The 22,357-nt window shown below is 41.1% G+C and overlaps 1 protein-coding gene across 1 annotated transcript; it reads right to left on the bottom strand.

The window, feature by feature from the left end:
* Window positions 1-999: 999 nt before the first annotated feature.
* On the bottom strand, window positions 1,000-12,328 carry DBR1 (debranching RNA lariats 1). The gene is made up of 8 exons (XM_055413151.2): window positions 11,988-12,328; window positions 11,010-11,134; window positions 9,027-9,107; window positions 7,146-7,231; window positions 5,832-6,056; window positions 2,733-2,813; window positions 2,348-2,493; window positions 1,000-1,876 (listed from the first exon to the last, which is right to left on the bottom strand). Exons 1-8 carry the CDS (start codon window positions 12,182-12,184, stop codon window positions 1,183-1,185), a joined length of 1,635 nt encoding a protein of 544 aa, XP_055269126.2. The 5' UTR covers window positions 12,185-12,328; the 3' UTR covers window positions 1,000-1,182.
* Window positions 12,329-22,357: the final 10,029 nt, after the last annotated feature.

Below are 22,357 nucleotides of genomic sequence, written 5' to 3'. Positions count from 1 at the left end.
TAAGTATACAATTTTATCTTTGCCAATGTTGAGTACTTATTTCCTGAAATTTTATCTACCCTCTTCAGTTTCAATTATATTTGACAGACATTAATGGGGAAACAGTGGCAGACTCTATTTTTGGGGGGCTCCAAAATCACTGCAGATGATGACTGCAGCCATGAAATTAAACGATGCTTACTCCTTGGAAGAAAAGTTATGACCAACCTAGACAGTATATTAAAAAGCAGAGACATTACTTTGCCAACAAAAGTCCATGTAGTCAAAGCTAGGGTTTTTCCAGTAGTCATGTATGGATGTGAGAGTTGGACTATAAAGAAAGCTGAGCACCGAAGAATTGATGCTTTTGAACTGTGGTGTTGGAGAAGACTCTTGAGAGTCCCTTGGACTGCAAGAAGATCCAACCAGTCCATCCTTAAGCAAATCAGTCCTGAGTGTTCGTTGGAAGGACTGATGTTGAAGCTGAAACTCCAATACTTTGGCCACCTGATGTGAAGAACTAACTCATTTGAAAGACCCTGATGTTGGGAAAGACTGAAGGCAGGAAGAGAAGGGGACAACAGAGGATGAGATGGTTGGATGGCATCATCGACTCAACGGACATGAGTTTGAGTGAACTCCGGGAGTTGGTGATGGACAGGGAGGCCTGGCGAGCTGCAGTCCATGGGGTCACAAAGAGTCAGACACAACTGAGCGACAGAACTGAACTGAAGAGCTGACCAGAGAAAATATTTATAACAAACGAAAAGAGAGCACATATAAGTATAGATACAATAATGACTTAACTCTGTAAAAAAATATATAAATACACCATATTTTATATACCAAAATACTTATAGTGGTAGTAACTCTCTGAAGGCAAGAATCCTGGTCTTACTCATCCTTGCAGTGCCATCTTATAGAAGAGTACCTGGTACAAAGTATGTGTTCAGTAAGTGCTTGCTGAAAAAAAATGAAAGTAAGTTCTCAGAAAAAGGGGTACTCAATCACGTAAATATATGAAATTTTAATATCCTTTTATCTGAAATATACAAAGTTCTAGAGATAAAGTCGATATCTAACTAAAATATTCTTATGTAACGTCATTATTACAAACTTAAGTCTTGAGTCAAAGATCCAATTCTAAAAATATAGTCTTAAAAATCATGTATCTACATATAATACTAAGACAAGTAAACTGTCTCAGGCTGTATCATTATCATCCACTGCGGCATAGATGGCTTGATTCCTTCTCTTGATTTTCTTTCTTTGTTCAGGTTCATGTTCATCACTCAGCCTCTTCAATGGCACCGTGGTTAAGTCCTTTCCATCCCCCAAGTCCACAAGGTCACTGGAATTCCCCTCCTTGCACACTGGGGAACCCAGTGAATCGTCAGAAGACACAGTCATGGAACCTGGCAAGATCCTGATGTCAGAGAAGCTTGCAGAAAAGTCAGAGGCTTGATCAGAAGACGGTTCTACAGATGGTGTATTCATGTCACTGTGTGCACTCACAATACTATCATCACACTCCTCTTCTTCATCTAACACGATCTCATCTGGATTAATAGAGGACAGGGCAGATGTGTCTGTGTTATATTCACTAGGGTCTTCTCCAGAGTCATTACCCTCCACGTCATCCTGCCCTTCATAGTCACCACACAAATGCTGGTCTTCCTTGGCCGTCTGAAGCCTGACATTAATGTCTGTGATGCCAAGTTGGGCACAAAATTCAGTCGTCTGAGGATTGATCCTATGAACCAACTGCATCTGTGTCTGCGGCTTGCTAGGGTCATAACAAGCAGCTGTTATACTAAAGTTATTTGGAACTTTGAGGTCATGGTTCAGTTTCTCCAGTACTTCATTAATTGCTTCCTTTGTTGCACTGTAATCCCATCTAAAAAGTCCAAAACAATAGCTTTTTTACATTTTATCGACTTCAGCAATAAACGATGAGATCTAACTATGGACTGCAGGTGCAAGAAAAAAATTAACCACATTTCAAAATTAATAAAATTATAGTTAACTTAGCAAAGGGCCGTTTTTGAAATTAAAACAATTTTTAGAAAAAAGCTGTCCTTAACTCACGCCCTAAAACAAGTACAAATTATTTTAATGTGCAAACCAAACCTCCACCATCTTACAGTTTGATGCACTTATACACTTATTAGAGCTGGTGCTCAGCAGTCCATTTTCTTGGATTTCTTAGATGGAAAACGTGCAGTTTCCATACCAATAGGTAAACTCTGAATTGTTCTGATAGTCATTTAACAATAACTCCTTTGATTAAAAAAATTATAACAAGGTGGAGGGGACAAAAACTGTGCATACAATGAAAACAGTAAATCCTAAATAAGGCCAGACCTACCTTGTATGCAGGCCATTATTTTCAGGCATATTCCACAGGCGTTCAGTCACATTAATAAGATCATTAGTAGCCCTGAGAATAGTGAGCCATTCAGCATCATATTCCAAGTAATCAGGAGCACTGGGGTCATGTTCTACTTCTATTACCTACAGGAAGAATTTTAAGAAATACATACCTATTCTTATATTCTAGGAATGTCAATATAACAATACAGTTTAGGAATTTAATTTACTAGCTTAAAAACATTAACGTAAACATTCCCAAAGAAATCTCAGAATATATAAATTACAAAGAGCAACAATAAATTCTGAAAGAAAGAGTAATTTTTTTTTTTAATCATTGGAAGAGCAAACTACATGGCAAAGTTATTTCATTTTCTCTTTACCTGAAGAAAGTCTCTGTGTGGTAAGCACTTGTCCAAGGCTAGAAATTTGGTTGCTTTGGTTGACTGTCCTTTATCCATGGTCTAGAAAATAGGAACCATGATTTAATAAAGAATGTTAAGTGGGTGGGGTAAGGAGGGAGAGGTCCTATGTATACCTATGGCTGATTCATGTTCATTATGGCAGAAACCAACACAACATTGTAAAGCAATTATCCTCCAACTAAAAATTAAAAAAAAAAAAATCATCTCAGGCAAGTCATACATGGAAAAGGATAGAAATAATCTTTATTACCCATACCTCTAAGCTGTGTGTTAAAGGAACAACTGTTACTTTTCCAAAACAAGTTAGCTCTATTTCTACTTGTACAATGGCAAGCAAGGCACTTAAATTCTCTGGGTTTCAATTTCCTTACAAGAGGACTTCCCTGGTGGTCCAGTGGTTAAGAGTCTGCCTGCCAGTGCCGGGGACACAGGTTTGATTCCTGGTCCAGGAAGATCCCACATGCCACAGAGCAGCTAAGCCGGGGTGCTACAATTACTGAGCCCACACACTGCAACCACTGAAGCCCACACACCACCACTAGAGCTGTGCACCGCAATTAGAGAAGTCCAGGCAAAGCAACCAAGACCCAGCACAGCCAAAAGAAAAAAAAGTCCTTATAGTAGTCACAGCAGAAAGTAATGGCGGTAATGATAATGTTAAAGCAAATAATACACACAAACCAAAGCGTATAACACAAAGGTTAAAGACCAGACAAGAGAAGAGCTTAAAAGTAAACTGGCAGAGCTAAAACCATGAAACTTGTAGAAGAATAGGAGAAAATTTTTGTAACCCTGGGTTAGGCAAAGATTGTTAGATATTACACCAAAGTAGATATTCACCAATAAAAGTGTAAGAGTGACACATGCCATAAGAATGATCCTCAAAGCAAGTAAAAGAAAGAAATCAGAAACCAAAGACTATTTATTTTATGATTCCACTTATATGAAATGTTCAGAAAAGGTAAATCCACAGAGATGGAAAGCAGTGGTTGGCTGGGGCTAAGGGCAGGAACACAGATTGACATCAAAGATGTACAAAGGATCTTTTGGGGTGATGGAAATGTTCTAAAATTGGATTATAAATGATGCTTGCACAACTCTGGAAATTTACTAAGAATCATTGAATTCTACACTTAAAACAGGTGAATTTTTTGATATGGAAATAAAAATCCAATAAGGCTCTTTTTAAAAAGTGAACTGGCAGAAAGCAACATGGGGGGATCACAAACATGAAAGTCACACTGGAAGAAGTAAAAAGTGATTCACTAAGAACAGCAAGGAAGCAAGCTCTTCGACACCCTGCTGAGAGTTTTGATTCCGTGGTGGGGAGGGAGAGGGTGGTGGGAGGCAGAGACCACGGGCAGATTCGGGAAGCAGGGTGGTTCTGAGGAAAGGTGATCTCTGGTGTTGGTTAAAGAGCTCAAACAGAAGACTGGTGAAGTCAGAGGTGCCAAGAAAAAGGGGATCAAACTTAGCTTTAATTCAGAGACACAAGCTCCTCAGGTTGATACCAGAAGACCGACTTGGGCAGGTGAGGGCGGGGGTAGAGTATCAAGTCAGGTGCTTCAGTAACAGTCCAAGAAAGTCACAAGCCCAGAAGAGATTAACAGTGATGCAGGGCAGGTGACTGACAGAAACAGAAGACTTGGAGGTGAGGATAGTCACGTTGGCAACAGCCCAAAGGAAAATGAAAGAGGTCACCTCGCTTCTTTCCCCCAGTGAAGCTGGGGAGTGAGAATAAGAAAGGGCCCACAGGCATGTTTTCAGACAGAACCTTCCAGAGTGTGTTTGAGGAGCATCACTGAAGTACACCTCTACCATAGAAGAGGATTTGGTCCATAGGTTCAGGAAGTGCTGCCCACCCCATCCCCGATCCTGGAGAAAGGTGATGCCCATTAGGACATTAAAGACTCTCGGGTTGACTTCCCAGGTGGCCCAGTGATTAAAAAATCCACCTTCCAATGCAGGGGACACAGGGGTTAGGGTTAGGGAAATAAGATCCCACATGCATGGGGCAATTAAGCCCACACTGCAACTTCTGAGCCTGAGAGCATGAGCATGCTCTGGGGCCCATGCACCATAACTAGAGAGAAGCCCAAGTGCCACGCGCGATCCCACGTGTTGCGCTAAGACTCAGTGCAGCCAAATAAATAATAAAGATGCTCAGAAATCCTAAAAAGCTTCTGAGGAGGTATCTCTGCTAACCCAAAGTTTCCTAAACATTTTCCCTAGGGAATACTTTATGGGAAAGTCACAATTAAGTCAGAATTGGAGGTGAAAGGAAAAACCATATATTTCCATAAAAGCCTAAGCTCTGAAGTCTATATTATCTACCTGCCATCAAGCACATTCAGCTATGCAGTTACCCAAGGAGCACTCCGGGAGTTTTCCTCCCTCTGTCACTAAATCCTGATGATTCTGCTTCCAAAATCTCTCTGGAGCCTGCTTCGTTCTGTGTTCCCTCTTTGCCATAGGTTAGAACCTCATCTTTTACTTACATAACCCCCTCTGTCTCCAACCCACACACAAAACTGTTGCCAAACTAACGCTTCTGAAATGAAACTCTGATGTCATTATCTCCCAACTTTCCCAAACTCCAGAGCATGGCTGGAAGGCAGCTATGATCTTGCTCCAGCTTTATCTCTCCCTGTGCCTCAGCCCCAGAGACCAACTGCACTTCCCCAAAGACACCACACTCTCAGACTTACAGCCTGGGCACACACTGGCCCCTCGGCCTAGACTACCCTGATAACCTGCTTCTTCCTGGCAACATCAGGTCCTTTAGAAAACCTCCTCTATCCCTTCATCTCTGTCCACATCCCCATCTTACCATGGCCTGATTTAGGTGTTCCCACAGTACCCTAGCACTTTTTGTCACAGATTTACTATACCATTTTATAATTGACTGTTTGTCCCTTCTCCTGATTGGATGCTGAGTTACTCACAAAAGGAAACTTACCTTTGATTTCTTTCGCTAACTTCCCAACTGTGCCCATGGTGCCCATAGATGCTCAGTAAGCGTTTATTAAACCAAAGAATAAACATTTTGGTTCCTACCTGGTGCTGCATCAAGGCTGCAAACTTTACATGCAGATGGGCGGAAAACCAGTAAGTAGGTTTTAAGTGCTCTAAAAGCTCGGAGGCAGCAGGACTTCCTAGTGTGTTATTTTCCACTTCTTGTCGGAAAAAAGATTTAGTCTTAAGAAGTTGCTTCTTATTTCCATAGTGATAGATACTTCTTGGCCAATCATGAGATAAGAATATGTCCATAGGCTGCTTCAGCTTTAACAGAAAAAGAAAAGAAAGCAAGCTCTTAAAAAGAGATTAAACAAAAGGAATTCCCTGCCTTCCTTCTGCTACCACACAACCACTTACCCATGGAGTTCTCTAGATTTCAGTGTAATTCATCCTAGGGACACTTTAATGAAGTAACAGAAATACTGAGCTACTCACTCATCAAGGCAAAGAGAAATAACTTTCTCTCTACCTCATAAATGATCCTTATTTTCTATGGCAAGGCAGCTCAGTAGAGACACACTTTGATTAGACTGCCAGGCTCACTTCAGCCTGGCAGACTCTACCACTTAACAGTGTGGGGAGTCTCCGGCAGGTGATTTTATCTAACTGAGCCTTGGCCTCTCACCCTTAGTGTGACAAAGTTGAGTAATATCTATTTCACAGAATTTGAGTGACATTCATATGAAGTATCATAGATGAAAATTGCTTGCCCAGTTAAGTGCTGAAAAGTGAAAGTGAAAGTCGCTCAGTCGTGTCCAACTCTTTGTGACCCCATCGGCTACACAGTCCATGCAATTCTCCAGGCCAGAATACTGGAGTGGGTGGCCTTTCCCTTCTCCAGGGGATCCTCCCAACCCAGGTCTGCCGCATTGCAGGCAGATTCTTTACCAGCTGAGCCACAGGGAAGTCCAGGCACTGAACAGGATCACAAACAAAAACCTAGTTTCACCCACTCTCCAACTAAGCCAGTGTTTCAATATGACCCTCACGATTTTCCCATATCCTCTACTGTCACTATTATTTTCTATTTAATATCACTATTTAAAACAAAACAGTAATACTTTCTGTAAACTATCACTTTTTTCCAATATATACTCTTCAGCCTTACTTTAAGGAATAGTAGCTGAAATCATGGATCAAATATTTTATTATTAATCACTAAAATAAATGTATAGCCATTAAAAATGTATAAATGTTCATCTGTGAACCTCCTAAAAACAACTCAAGATACAAATTTTAGAAATACAGAATTAAGCTCTTCTTGGAAGTAGCAGACTAAACTGATCAAAATACATTCTGGTACACAATTTCTTTACATTTTTTCAAGTATGCCATAGTATAGTTTTTACATACCTGTTTTAATTTGTAGACTTCAATATTTCTCACATGATATATACTCCTTATTGTAGCTGCATTATAAGGGGGGCACTCAAAATGACCTTTAAGAAGAGAAGTTGTATTCAACTCCTTTAAATACTGAAAATATAAATACATACATATACTTCTCCAAAACTGATGTTTGTCATCAATACTTTTGGTTCTTAAAAACTTTTATTTGAAAAACCCTGCTCTCAAAATGCTGGTAATAAGTAATTACAAAGTATAAATCTAAATGACTAGAGGGGCTTCTGATTTTTTTTAATTAAATTATATTTAATTTTGGAATACACTGCTTACTCACATAGTTTAAGATTTGAAAAAAAAAAAGATTTGAAAGATACCATCTGAAAGGTATAGGGGAAGGCGAAAGAGGAGTGAGGGAAGGATGGATGGGGAATTTGGCATATGGCATGTGGGATCTTAGTTCCCTGACCAGGGATTAAACCTAAGCCCCCTGCAGTGGAAGTCTGGAGTCTTAGCCACTGGATTGCCAAAGAAGTCCCTATATCATGATATACTTAACGAGTTGCCATCTTTTGCCATTACAAAGAAGACTGAAATAAATAAATTTATTTATATCATTTTGCACTTGTGGACTATATCTGTAGATAAATTTCTAGAAGGAGAATTCCTTGGTCAAAATACTTGTATAATCTCCACAGATATTACCAATTATCCTCCAAAGAGTGGTTTCTATCTGCATTATACCTGCTACATATGAGATGGCCTATTTTTGTAGACCTGTTCCAACAGTTTAGAACAGGGAGCAGGGCAGCAAGGAACAGACTTGAATTTAACAGTTACACTGAGAATATAAATTTTAGCTGCCAACTTAATTCATGAAAGTTTAAAATCAACGGGAATCCAAGCCATTTCTTTAAAATCAAGGTATGATTCATTCAGATATAGTGCTTATACAATGGAATACTATTCACAAATTAAAATGAATACAGTTACATGTATCAACATGGATTTCAAAAACATATAAACAAACATGTTGCAGAAAAATATATGTAAAATGATACACTTATAATGAAGTTTAAAGTATTCTATATAATACACTGTTTAAAGCTATTAACTGATATGGTAATGACATAAAATAATCAAGTGAATGATAAACACCAAATTCAGAATAGTGACTGCTTGGTGAAGTAAGAGAAGAAAAAAAGGGGAGAGATGGGACTGAGGACAGAGAAACAATGAATTCTGATTGTATCTGCACTCCTTTTTTTTCTTAAAACTCAAAACTGAAAATGGCAAAATACCAAATAAAACTAAATGGTGGATACATAGATGATACATTCTCATGTTATGTATGTTTCATATGTATATAATATTTTATAAATTTAACAAATCTATTCATATGAGCGACTGAACTGAACTGATTCACAGAAGAAATTCAATGAAAAAATCAAACTATATATTACGTTTAAGTTACTCTGTTGCATACAAGTTCTAAAGTTTAAAAACAATTCTCAGGGGACCACCCTAGTGGTCCAGTGGTTAAGAATCCACCTTCCAAAGCAGGAGACATAGGTTTGATCCCTGGTTGGGAAACTAAGACCTCACAGCCATGGGGCAACTAAGCCCACAAGCCACAACTAGAGAAGCCCCCACAGTGAAACTAGAGACATCCTCCCACCACAACAAAGACTAGCGCAGCCAAAAATAAAATAAAAACTTTAAAATAATAATAAAAATAAATAATAAGACATTAAAACAATTTTCAGAATAACAATACCCACTTTGCTGTACACCTGAAATTAATGTAACAATGTAAGTCAAGTAGACTTCAATTTTTACAAAAAGAATGTAATGTTTTTTGTTGTTTTTTTAAAAAAAGGATAATAATACCTTTTCGATAGTCATGAGATTTAAAGATGCCAGAGATTCCACCAATCCTTACTCCTCGGTATTTTACTACTCCTGCCAAACCTGAAAAATTACACAATTAAATAAAATTACTATAGGAAAAAGCAATCTCTTTACTAACTTAATGGTTTAGAGGCCAAGAATACCATTCAGTCCTAAAATTATGTGAAAATTAAGTATCATGATGAGGTTACCCTTTTACATCGAAATATGCCAACAATATATAAGGTGGACTAGGGAGAAAGGACTAGAAGCAAATCAGGCAAGAGACTGAGCGGACAGGGAGGAACAAATGAGACAGGTTGTGTGAAGACGGAAATTGTTGTTTTGTTTTGTAGTCACTCCAGTACTCTTGCCTGGAAAATCCCATGGACGGAGTAGCCTGGTGGGCTACAGTCTGTGGGGTCTCGAAGAGTCGGACATGACTGAGCAACTTCACTTTCACGCATTGGAGAAGGAAATGGCAACCCACTCCAGTATTCTTGCCTGGAGAATCCCACAGACAGAGCAGCCTGGTGGGCTGCCATCTATGGGGTCACACAGAGTCGGACACAACCGAAGCGACTTAGGAGCAGCAGCAGTCATTAAGTCCTGTTCGACTGTTTTGTGACCCCCATGGACTGTAGCCTGCCAGGCTCCTCTGTCCATATGATTTTCCAGGCAAGAATACTGGAGTGGGTTGCCATTTCCTTCTCCAAGGGGTCTTTCCCATCCAGGGATCAAATTCATGTCTCCTGCATTGGCAGGCAGATTCTTTACCACTGAGTCCCTTGGGAAGCTTGGTACCTAATGGAATATGGGGAAGGGGTGGGGGAAATAAGGGAAAATGTTCTATGATGGATTTATATGTTATAAACCTGAAAGTCAAAGGTGTAAAGTATAAAGAACCTGTAGTTTTTATATTTCATTTCTGATTGATCATCTTCAATTTCACCTTTTCACAATACTACAGTTGTCAAAAGAAGATCAATAAATAATAAAGAAGAATGAAGTTTCTAAAGTTTAGCAACACCTGTAAACATTTAAATAAAGACATGAAAGGACTGTATAGTTCAAAAGAATTAAAAATGAACCTGAATCTAATCAAGACTATAAACCTAAATGAAAATTACAGGCAACACACAGGATAAAAGGAGTACTAAACAACACGAGGCAATCCAGTCAGCTAAACCTAGAAAGCAGGAAAGTCTAATACTGCCAGATAAATTCCCCATTTTCTTCAACAGAAAAATAGCAAGGGGGTGGGGAGGAAAGTGAAAAGGGACTATTATGAGATTTCAGAATCATGACAATCAAACAAAATGCGCAGACCTTGTTTGGATCCTATGTGAATAAGTCAACTGTAAAACAGACTTCTTTGTGATAATCAGGGAAATATGAACATAAACTAGGTAACAGATGATAATAGATAATTGGTATAATCCTAGTACTGTCGTAGTGGTATTTTTAAAAATCTTCATCACTTTAAAATATGTGCTGAAGTATTTACAGGTGAAATAATCTGATGGCTAAGATTTGCTTTAAAATACTACAATCACCTCCTTCCACAAAAGAGTTTAGTGGGGAGTTGGTTAAAAGAAGGAACACAGAATGATAATCATTGTTAAGGCTGGTTACCAGGTACAGAGATTTATTATACTATTCTCTATTTTATGAATGTTTAACAATTTCCATTATTAAAGTTTATCTTTTAATTTAATAAGGAATACGAAAAAAAGAGAATGCAAATAGTGTGGAAGCTCTTTGCAGTTACATTAAGTATTGCTTAAAGCACTAAATGATGCATGGGCATATTCTCAAGATTGCCTACTTATGTGAATTATTTTAGTTAAATTTTCATAATTAACTATTTAAACCAAGAGAGTCCCCAAACACCACACATCTCAAGATGCTGATCAACTGATATACAAATCCTGGCAGGCTCTTCCATGCCATCAGACCAAGAAATTATCCATAAACACATACCTAAATAATAAATGTTTGGTGCTACCCAGCCACCGTAGGGTAACTCTTGCAAATGATTTGAGGCTTCATGGTTTCCCCCAATGAAAATCGTGAGAACTGGGGCCTTTTTCTCCCCAGAGTAATACCTAGAACATAAGGTTAAAAGTTGTCAATTGGTATTGCAGAAATGAGACACAGAGAAAAGCAAGTGGGCACGCCTGTACAATTATTCACAGCAGAAAAGCAAAATGATCTCAAAAAAAAAAAAAATCTGAACTCATCATAAAAACTTTAAAAGCTCTTCCTAAACGAATTCCCCGTCTTTTTCCTTAAGAATGAAGAGCTGCCACTTTGGGTTTCAAGCCAACGTATGTTCAGTGAGGTCAAAAACTTTTCTTAGTTCACTGCTAAAACCTTAGTTTCTAGAATGAGGACTGCGCTGTGTGTGCTGTGTTTAGTCCTCAGTCGTGTCCGACTCTTTGTGACACCATGGACTGTAGCCCGCCAGGAACCTCTGTCCATGGAATTCTCCAGGCAAGAATAATGGAGTGAATTGCCATGCCCTCCTCCAGGGGATCTTCCCAACCCAGAGACTGAACCCAGGTCTCCTGCATTGAGGGCGGATTCTTTACCATCTGAGCCATCGGGCAAGACTTGCATGAGGACTAGCACGCAGCAAGGATCCAGTGAAAACTCTTGGATCATTAAATGAACAAGTCCCAGAGTTTTATCAAGCATTAAGGTAGAGGAACCTGTCAGTCTCTTTCTCCAGGTGTCCCTCTCAGGTTGAGATCCCTTTCGAAACAAATAAAACAGATGAATGGCAAGAGGAAAAGTGACATTTACTAAGCGCCAGTTCCTAGATACACAGCGTGAACAAAGACGAGAAACGAGAACTAAGAGGGACAGCTGGTCAGTGGTAGGCAGACGGGATTGGAACGCAGCCCCCACGGCTGGCTGCCCCACACCTCGTACCGCGGGCCGGGCCGCGTCCCTCACCTGTAGAAGGTTTGCATGTGGCGGTACTTGGGCGGCACGGCCATGCAGCGCAGGTCGGCCTCGTTGCGCACTGCCTGGAAGTCGCCGCAGCAGAGCAGAAGGTCTATCCGCCCCGGGCCGCGCCGCTCCGCCAGCGCCAGCGTCTCATAAATCTTGTCCAGCTCGCCGTGGCAGCAGCCGGCCACAGCCACGCGCATCCTGCCGGTCCGAAGAGGGAAGCGCTGCCCGCAACCCCTTAACCAGAACCAGCCCAGGACAGACGGCGAAGACCAGACTGAACTCACCACCCGCCCGCCTTTCCTGACATGCCGCCTCCCGCAATTGAGTCTCCAATAGTATAATTCACTTCCGGTTTCCAAATCTCGCGAGAAAGGGATCGGAAGGGCGAGATCCACTCAGGGATTCCAGGGAACTTTCAAATAGACTCGGATTTTGCCTGTCTTGGCGGGTTTTTGAGTCTGAACAGATTGACAGATGCTAGGGATTAAAAGCAGAATAGTAAAATAAACATTCCCGAAAATAGTGTAGTTTGATAATATGAAACCAAACTTAGGGTGTACCCCTCACGGCAAAGATAGTTGCCTGAAAGTGATTAGAAATTAAAAGGTTTCTAAAAGACACTCCAAAATAAAAACAAATTTAAAATAAAACTTAAAAACCCACTGACGATTTTGAAATTATCTCTTCGAAGAGTTTCTAAAATTATCAGGTTTTTGGTTTTTTTTTTCAAAGGGGGCCGGGGACTCTTCATTTTCCTACCAGTTGTTTGCATAACTAGACAGCAACCTCAATGAAAGCGAAAGAATGTCTCGAAAACATCCAGGAGGGAAAAGGACCAGACTGACAGTTGATGAATTAGTGTGCAAGGCAGAAACAAGTAAACAAATAAACTATGGCAAATTTAATCAAGAAAAGAATAGAACTTCCTGAGATCAAGCCCGGGTTTCCTGCATTGCAGGCGGATTCTTTACCATCTGAGCCACCAGGGAAGCCCAAGAATACTGGAGTTGGTAGCCTATCCCTTTTCCAGGGGATCTTCCCAAGGCAGAAAGTGAAAGTCGCTCAGTCGTGTCCTACTCTGCGACCCCCATGGACTGTAGCCCACCAGGCTTCTCCGTCCATGAGATTCTCCAGGCAAGAAAACTGGAGTGGGTTACCATTTCCTTCTCCAAGGCAGAAACAAGTAAACAAATAAAACCCTTATGGCAAATTTAATCAAGAAATTAATCTAATCGAACTTCTCTGGCGATCCAGTCGTTAAGACGCTATTCTAACCTCTATCACCATGCATCAGCTTTACTTGTTTTTAAATTTCATAGAAATGTCAGTGTATATTATGTATTCTTTTAAGTCTGGCTTCTTTCACTTAATACCTGTGAAATTAATTCATGAATCTTATGTAACCAAGCAGGGGGACACCATGGGGTCTTCCTAGGGCAGAGGACCACACCACCACCACCACCACCCCACCCCCAAGCCCCACAATGTCCTCCACCTGCACCCTGTTTGTAGAGACGCTAGCCTCCTAGGTCTACCCCAAATTCCAAAGAATACATTTAATTAAAGTGAGAAAATGTGGAAGCAAAGGGAAGCAATTAAACTAGACAAAATAATAATTGTTTAGCTGTTAAACAAAATCAAGGACCTTTAGTTCCTCAAGAACTATTATAGATACTATCTTGAGCCATATCCTTTGAACTGTTTTGCAGATACTGAAACCCTGGGTGGAAGAAGTTAACTGTATGCTGCCCACAAGCACAGAGATCTCAGGCTGATTGGAACCAGAAGGTTGATGGTATGTCTCCTGATCGCTTCACCACCAACCAGTCAGAATGTCCACGAGCTAGTCAAGCACCCCACAACCCTCTCCCTCACCCTGTCTTTAAAAACCTTTCCCTGAAAGCCATCAGGGAGTTTGGATCTTTTGAGCACTAGCTATCTGGACTCCCAGCTTGGCACCCTGCAATAATTGCTGCTCTTTCCTTCATCACAACCAATAGATTTGGCTTTACTAGAAACGGGCAAGCAGACCCAAGTTTGGTTTGGTATCATCTTTACTATGGATAGATACAGCCGTAGTATGCTGTTTCATATTACTGTGTAGCATTCCATTGTGTAAACATACCACAGTTCATGGCTCTATTTTTCTGTTGAAGGACATTTGGATTGTTTCTAACTTGGGGCTGTTATGAATAAAGCCAACATGCACATTTTTGTAAAATGTTTTGGTGGACATAGCACTTTATCTCCTTGGATTATGGCCAGGAATGGAATCTCTGGGTAATGTGGTAGGTATATATTAGTCCCTCAGTTGTGTCTGACTCTTTGCGACACCGTGGACTGTAGCCCACCAGGGGAATTCTCCAGTCAAGAATACTGATTCTTTCAGAGTAAAGACAGTATCTAGATAGAGGCACTCATTTTGTTTAGTTGCTAAGTCATGTCCACTCTTTTGTGACTCAATGGACTGTAGCCCACCAGGCTTCTCTGTTCATGGAATTTCCCAGGCAAGAATACTGGAGTGGGTGGCCATTTCCTTCTCCAGGGGATCTTCCTGACCCAAGGATTGAAACTGTGTCACCTGCTTGGCTGGCAGATTCTTTGCCTCTGAGCCACCAGGGAAGCCGATACTCAATGATGAGCAAGGTGAAAAAAGAAACCACATGTGAACTATGGAAACATGCTAAAAAAAGCCTAATCTAGGGTAAAGCTGAGCAGATTTTAATTAAAACTTTGTAGATACAACCGGACCTTTCTCCTCTAAATCAAGTCTGCTTGTTGAAGTGGTTGATTCCAAGGCAGAGAAAGTACAGCATGAGCCTGGATCATCTTGTGCCATAAAACAAAGGTGTGCTCCTTGAAAATATGTGAGTTATTTTCAAATATATTTTGATATTAATTTCTAACATAATTCCACAGTGATAAGAGAACAGACTCTGTAGGATTTCAATACCTTTAGACCATGAAATTTTTGCACCTTGTTTTATGTCCCTGGATATGTCCCCTATTTTATAGTCTATGGGAACTTGAATAGAATTTGTATCCTACTGTTGTATGAAAATGGTATTTTCACCTAATTGTGCTTGTTAGGCCCAATGTATCCTTCTACTTTTCTGTATATTCATTCTATTCGTTTTTAAGAGTTTGATAGTGAAATCCAACTAAAAGTCTTAATTTATCTACTTAAAAAATAATTGTAATATATAGTAGAACTGTATGTAACTCTGTTCTGTATTTTCCAAGTCTCCTATAAATGTGTTATCATACTTTCATAATATAAAAAATAAAAAAGAAAGAGACAAAAAGAAAATGAAAACAGGAAGTACTCAAAGAATCTGGAACATCAAAATGACGTTGACTGAAGGCTTTCTTACAGACCAAATCTGAAACAATTTCAGGATCAAAATGCGTAATCACAGTAACAGGCATTTGCCCATTGAGTAAAGTATTCATACACTATTTCATCCTGGCAGAAGTAAGTGAATAAACAAATAAGTAGAAAAAGAGAGCTCTTGATTACATAAGAATGCTGACTGATAAATATAGAAGGAAAGTTGGAGTTAAAAATTACCGTTTACCATCATCATCATCACTGTTTCAAGCAAGAATTTTCAATGAATGTTAAAACAACTGGGAAAAACTTTGAAGAGTAATAGGATACTTATAGGGCTTCCATCGGAGAAGGCAATGGCACCCCACTCCAGTACTCTTGCCTGGAAAATCCCATGGGCGGAGGAGCCTGGTGGGCTGCAGTCCATGGGGTCGCTAAGAGTCAGACACAACTGAGTGACTTCACTTTCACTTTTCACTTTCATGCATTGGAGAAGGAAATGGCAACCCACTCCAGTGTTCTTGCCTGGAGAATCCCAGGGGTGGCGGAACCTGGTGGGCTGCCGTCTATGGGGTCGCACAGAGTCGGACAAGATTGAAGCGACTTAGCAGCAGCAGCAGCAGCAGCAGGGCTTCCATGGTAACTGAGCGCTAAAGAATCCACCTGAAATACAGGAGATGCAGGAGATCTGGGTTCAATCCCTAGGTTGGGAAGATCCCCTGGAGGAGGGCATGGCAACCCACTCCAGTATTCTTGCCTGGAAGATTCCATGGACAGAGGAGCCTGGGGAGCTACCGTCCATGAGGTCGCAAAGAGTCAGACACACCTGAACCGACTGAGCACACTCGCACATACACACACACAGGATACTTACATAGTCTCAACATATCATTTATTTGAAGCTATTTATATGATCTCAATTATTGGAAAAGGAAATGGAAACCCACTCATTTATTCTTACCTGGAGAATTCCATTGACAGAGGAGCCTGACAGGCTGCAATCCAAGGGGTCACAAAGAATCAGACAGGACTGAGTGACTTTCATTTCACTTATATGATCTCAAAGTATCTTTCCAAAAGATATATATATTTTTTAACAAAGAGACATATAGGGGTTTTACACTAGAGAAACCTTGCAGACACCACTTAATAGAGTGATCAAAGTTAATCTCACTGCTGCTGCTAAGTCACTTCAGTCGTGTCCAACTCTGTGTGACCCCATAGACGGCAGCCCATCAGGCTCCCCCGTCCCTGGGATTCTCCAGGCAAGAACACTGGAGTGGGTTGCCATTTCCTTCTCCAATGTGTGAAAGTGAAAAGGGAAAGTGAAGTCGCTCAGTCGTGTCTGACTGTTAGTGACCCCATGGACTGCAGCCTACCAGGCTCCTCCGTCCATGGGATTTTCTAGGCAAGAGTACTGGAGTGGCTTGCCATTGCCTTCTGCGGTTAATCTCACTAGGAATGGACAAATCCACATCATGTGCCTCCTGAGATGACTTACATTATTTCTGTGGTATTCCTGCAAAAAATGCATAACCTGAATCTAACCTTGAAAGATAGTAGATAAACTGAAATTGACAAAAAATATTGAAGCTGTCTTTTATATTTAATATGATTGTTGTGAAATACAAGGACAGACGGAGAAAGATTAAAAACTAAAGGATACTGAAGATTTGTGAGAACTGAATGCTATGTGCTGCTATAAAAATGCATTATTAGAATAATTGGAAAATCTTAATAAAATCGGTAAATTAGATAGCACTGTATCAGTGTTCGGAGAAGGCAATGGCAAGCCACTCCAGTACTCTTGCGTGGAAAATCCCATGGATGGAGGAGCCTGGTAGGCTGCAGTCCGTGGGGTCGCTAAGGGTCGGACACGACTGAGCGACTTCACTTTCACTTTTCACTTTCACACATTGGAGAAGGAAATGGCAACCCACTCCAGTGTTCTTGCCTGGAGGATCCCAGGGACGGGGGAGCTTGGTGGACTTCCGTCTATGGGGTCACACAGAGTCGGACACGACTGAAGTGACTTAGCAGCAGCAAGCACAGTGACACTATACAGCCTTGAGGTACTCCTTTTCCTATTTGGAACCAGTCTGTTGTTCCAGTTCCAGCTCTAACTGTTACTTCCTGACCTGTATACAGGTTTCTCAAGAGGCAGGTCAGGTGGTCTGGTATTCCCATCTCTTTCAGAATTTTCCACAGTTTATTGTGATCCACACAGTCAAAGGCTTTGGCATAGTCAATGAAGCAGAAATAGATGTTTCTCTGGAACTCTCTTGCTTTCTCCATGATCCAGCGGATGTTGGCAATTTGATCTCTGGTTCCTCTGCCTTTTCTAAAACCTGCTTGAACATCTGGAAGTTCACAGTTCACGTATTGCTGAAGCCTGGCTTGCAGAATTTTGAGCATTACTTTACTAGCGTGTAAAGATGGGTGCAATTGTGCGGTAGTTTGAGCATTCTTTGGCATTTCCTTTCTTTGGGATTGGAATGAAAACTGACCTTTTCCAGTCCTGTGGCCACTGCTGAGTTTTCCAAATTTGCTGACATATTGAGTGCAGCACAGCATCATCTTTTAGGATTTTAGGTAGCGCAACTGGAATTCCATCACCTGCACTAGCTTTGTTTGTAGTGATACTTCCGAAGGCCCACTTGACTTCACATTCCAGGATGTCTGGCTCTACGTGAGTGATCACACCATCGTGATTATCTGGGTCGTGAAGATCTTTTTTGTATAGTTCTTCTGTGTATTCTTGCCATCTCTTCTTAATATCTTCTGCTTCTGTTAGGTCCGTAGCATTTCTGTCCCATCTTTGCCCATTTTGCATGAAATGTTCCCTTGGTATCTCTAATTTTCTTGAAGAGATCACTGCTGCTGCTGCTGCTGCTAAGTCACTTCAGTCGTGTCCAACTCTGTGTGACCCCATAGACTGCAGCCCACCAGGCTGCCCCGTCCCTGGGACTCTCCAGGCAAGAACACTGGAGTGGGTTGCCATTTCCTTCTCCAATGTGTGAAAGCGAAAAGTGGAAGTGAAGTCGCTCAGTCATGTCCGACCCTTAGCGACCCCACGGACTGCAGCCTACCAGGCTCCTCCATCCATGGGATTTTCTAGGCAAGAGTACTGGAGTGGCTTGCCATGATCGCTAGTCTTTTCATTTCTGTTATTTTCCTCTATTTCTTTGCATTGATTGCTGAGGAAGGCTTTATTATCTCTTGTTGCTATTCTTTGGAACTCTGCATTCAAATGGGTACATCTTTCCTTTTCTCCTTTGCTTTTTGCTTCTCTTCTTTTCACAGCTATTTGTAAGGCCTCCTCAGACAGCCATTTTGCTGTTTTGCATTTCTTTTCCTTGGGGATGGTCTTGCTCCCTGTCTCCTGTACAATGTCACCAACCTCCATCCATAGTTCATCAGCCACTCTATCAGATTTAGTCCCTTAAATCTATTTCTCACTTCCACTGTATAGTCATAAGGGATTTGATTTAGGTCATACTGGAATGGTCTAGTAGTTTTCCCCACTTTCTTCAATTTAAGTCTGAATTTGGAGTCCCTGGTAATCCAGAGGATGGTAAGCCATCTGAAGCCCTGCTGGTTTCATAGTGTCTCTTTTCCTATAAATAATTGAGATTGTTGTCCTAGCATTGATCTTGGAAGATCTGTCAGTGTTTCCACAGCTAAATACAGAGAAGTGGTGTCTTAATTGTTTCATTAGACAAATATTTATGGAAAAGCCAAGCTCTGTGTGGCGCAGCACACAGAGATTTGCCTGGTCTGTTTCTGTTGACCCTTTAGGTCAGAGCTTGGGAGCCACCTCTACCGGAAGGACTTCTTATGACTTTAGTCCTGATGAGGTTTCCTCGTAGACCCTCTCTTAGCCCCCCACCCTTTCACTAGTCATCCTACATTCTAATGACTTGTCTCTCTTCTTCCCCACCCTCCCCCAGACAGTGCCACAAGTGTGATCTTAGTTCCCTGACCAAGGGTTGAACTCATGTCCCCTGCAGTGGAAGGTGGAAGCAGAGTCCTAACCACTGGACCGCCAGGGAAGTTCCGCTCTTTCCTTTTTTGAAAGCTCTGTGATAACAGGGAATGTGTCTCTCTTGTTAATTGTATTACCACCCCTGACCACAGTTCCTGGCACATAGTAGGTACCTAGTAAATAGATTTTGTTGACTGAATTAATTTCCAGGATCCTTGGTCTCCTGATTATTATGCACTAAATGAGTTCCTTTCTCATTATTAAGGAAAAAACAATTGCTTAACCCACAGTGGCTCCGTTTTTACACTTAAATTCTTCACTCTGTCTTTCCTAAGAACAAAGATATTTTCTTCATAACAGTTCAGTTCAGTTCAGTTCAGTTCAGTCGCTCAGTCGTGTCCGACTCTCCGCGACCCCATGAATCACAGCACGCCAGGCCTCCCTGTCCATCACCAAATCCCGGAGTTCACTCAAACTCATGTCCACAGAGTCGGTAATGCCATCCAGCCATCTCATTCTCTGTCGTCCCCTTCTCCTCCCGCCCCCAATCTTTCCCAGCATCAGAGTCTTTTCCAGTGAGTCAACTCGTCGCATGAGGTGGCCAAAGTATTGCAGTTTCAGCTTTAGCATCAGTCCTTCCAATGAACACCCAGGATTGATCTCCTTTAGAATGGACTGGTTGGATCTCCTTGCAGTCCAAGGGACTCTCAAGAGTCTTCTCCAGTACCACAGTTCAAAAGGATCAATTCTTCGGTGACAGTACAGTTACCAAAACCAGTATATTAACAATGATACCTCATCCACAGAATTTGTTCGCACTTAGCCAGTGTTCCCATTTATGTGCTATGTAGCAAGAGGGGAATTTTATTTTTTTCAGGATTCAATCCTAAATTGCATTTAGTGTCATGTCACTTTAGCTTCTTTTACTCTGTAACAGCTTTTCAGCTTTCCTTGTCTTGCATGCCAGCTTTGAAGGATGTAGATGTGTTGTTTCATTGCATGTCCATCAAGGTTTGTCTGCTATTGGCAGGAATACCCCAGAACTGATGTCATATCCCTTTCTGTGAATAATACCATGGGATGTCTATTTACCCAACTAGCAGTATTATTAATTATAATCACTACAATAAAGTGGTATCTACCAAGTTTATCTACTGTCATTACTAACTTGTGGGGAGGTTCTCTTTCTCATCATATTTCTCCCAATTAGTTTGAGCATTCATTGTTGATTCTTGCCTCAATTATATAACTCCTACAGTTATCAAAAGAGTGGTTTTCAAATTCATCATTTCTTCTATATTTGTAAGTTGAAATTCAGCCATAGCAGTTACCTAGTTATAAAAAGTGCATTTTGTGGACTTCCCTGATTGTCCGGTGGCTGAGACTGCGCTCCCAGTGCAGGGGGCCTGGGTTCAGTCTGTGGCTAGGGAACAAGATCCCACGGGCCACACCTAAAAGATTCCACATGCCACAACTAAGACCCGGCACAACCAAATAAATACATAAAAAACAAAAAGTGCATTTTCTTTTTTACTATTGTTTCTATTAAGAGATTTTTTAAATGTCTCACTAATTCTGCTTTATGTGTGTACATATTTTACAGCCTCCAAGCACCTGAATTATGGATGCATTATTTCCCATTGCAAAGCTCTTGTAGATTTTCTCTAATTGGCTGCTTGCTTAAGTGCTCTGTAATCCCATGTGGGAGAATACTATTGGGTCCCGGAGGACTATGTATTAGAGAGCACAGTATTGAACGTCTCAGAGACTCACTCTTTTTCCTCTCTGCTTGAAGGTAGGAGCCACATCGCTATTCCACTTTGAGTCCCCAGGACAATGTGTGCACCAGTAAACCCACAGGTAGTGTCTGTTGAACCAAACTATATCTCCTCTGTACCACTGTTAGTCCATTTTTTTCTTTTTAATTGATTTAAGAAATCTCTTCTGTTTTCAAATCTTTTAAAGGGTCTTCTAAATTCCTTTTGGGATCATTCCTTTTTTGTTTAGTCACTAAGTCCTGTCCAACTCTTGCAGCCCCATGGACTGTAGCCTGCCAGGGGGATCCCTCTGTCCATGGGATTCTCCAGGCAAGAATACTGGAGTGGGTTGCCACTTCCTTCTCCAGGGGATCTTCCCAACCCAGGAATCGAACCCAGGTCTCCTGGATTGCAGAGAGATTCTTTACCAGCCGAGCTATGAGGGAAGCTCTTTCTACACCGTAAGCTTTCCTTATTATTATTATTTTTCTCGTTCACATAGGTATGCTTCTATTCTCAAATATATGGCTTTATTTCTCTACCCTGGCAATTCCCTTTAGACATTTATAAATACTTTTCAGATTTCTTTCCTGCTGTGCTGCTCTTACTTACTCAGTCATGTCCAACTCTTTCTGACCCCACGGACTGTAGCCCACCAAGTTCTTCTGTCCCTGGGGATTCTCCAGGCAAGAATACTGGAGTGGGTTGCCATACCCTCCTTCAGGGTATCGTCCCAACCCAAAGATCAAACCGCATTGCAAGCAGATTCTTTACTGTCTGAGTCACCCAGGAAACCCAAGAATACTGAGTGGGTAGCCCATCCCTTCTCCAGGGCAGCTTCCTGACCCTGAATCGAACCAGAGTCTCCTGCATTGCAGGAGGATGCTTTACCAGCTGAGCCACCCTTATTTTCTGTTGTGTATTCCTACTTTTTCTTTATTAAACTCACACTTTGTTGTGATTTTTTTCATAAATTAACACTGCTCTGAGAAAGGGAGGGATGGGGTGAAATTTCATTCCTGTTTGTTGAGGAGTCTGTGTGGCTGTTTCCAAAGTTAACTGTTTTGTTGTTGCGTTCCATGGAGGCTGAAACAAATTTTTTAAATTACCCCTCAATTTCTACTCATTATTTAGGTTTGAAGGATATACTTAAGATTCAGTTCAGCTCAGTTCAATTGCTTAGTCATGTCTGACTATGACCCCATGGACTGCAGCACGCCAGGCTTCCCTGTCCATCACCAACTCCCAGAGCTTACTCAAACTCATGTCCATTGAGTCGGTGATGCCATCCAACCAT

Source organism: Moschus berezovskii, chromosome 1, assembly GCF_049115385.1.
Source record: "Moschus berezovskii isolate FMDL1 chromosome 1, NW_MosBer_1.0, whole genome shotgun sequence".
Classification (NCBI taxonomy): domain Eukaryota; kingdom Metazoa; phylum Chordata; class Mammalia; order Artiodactyla; family Moschidae; genus Moschus; species Moschus berezovskii.
The sequence above is the reverse complement of the archived record's forward strand: the minus strand, read 5'-3'. Positions and strand labels throughout refer to the sequence as shown.

Excerpts from the sequence above, each read along its gene's own strand:
- DBR1 (XM_055413151.2), bottom strand. The coding sequence starts at position 12,184 with ATGCGCGTGGCTGTGGCCGGCTGCTGCCACGGCGAGCTGGACAAGATT. Across the intron at positions 7,232-9,026 it reads ATCTCATGACTATCGAAAAG|GTCATTTTGAGTGCCCCCCT; the intron begins GTATTATTATCC and ends CTCTTCTTAAAG. Across the intron at positions 2,494-2,732 it reads CACACAGAGACTTTCTTCAG|GTAATAGAAGTAGAACATGA; the intron begins GTAAAGAGAAAA and ends TTCTTCCTGTAG.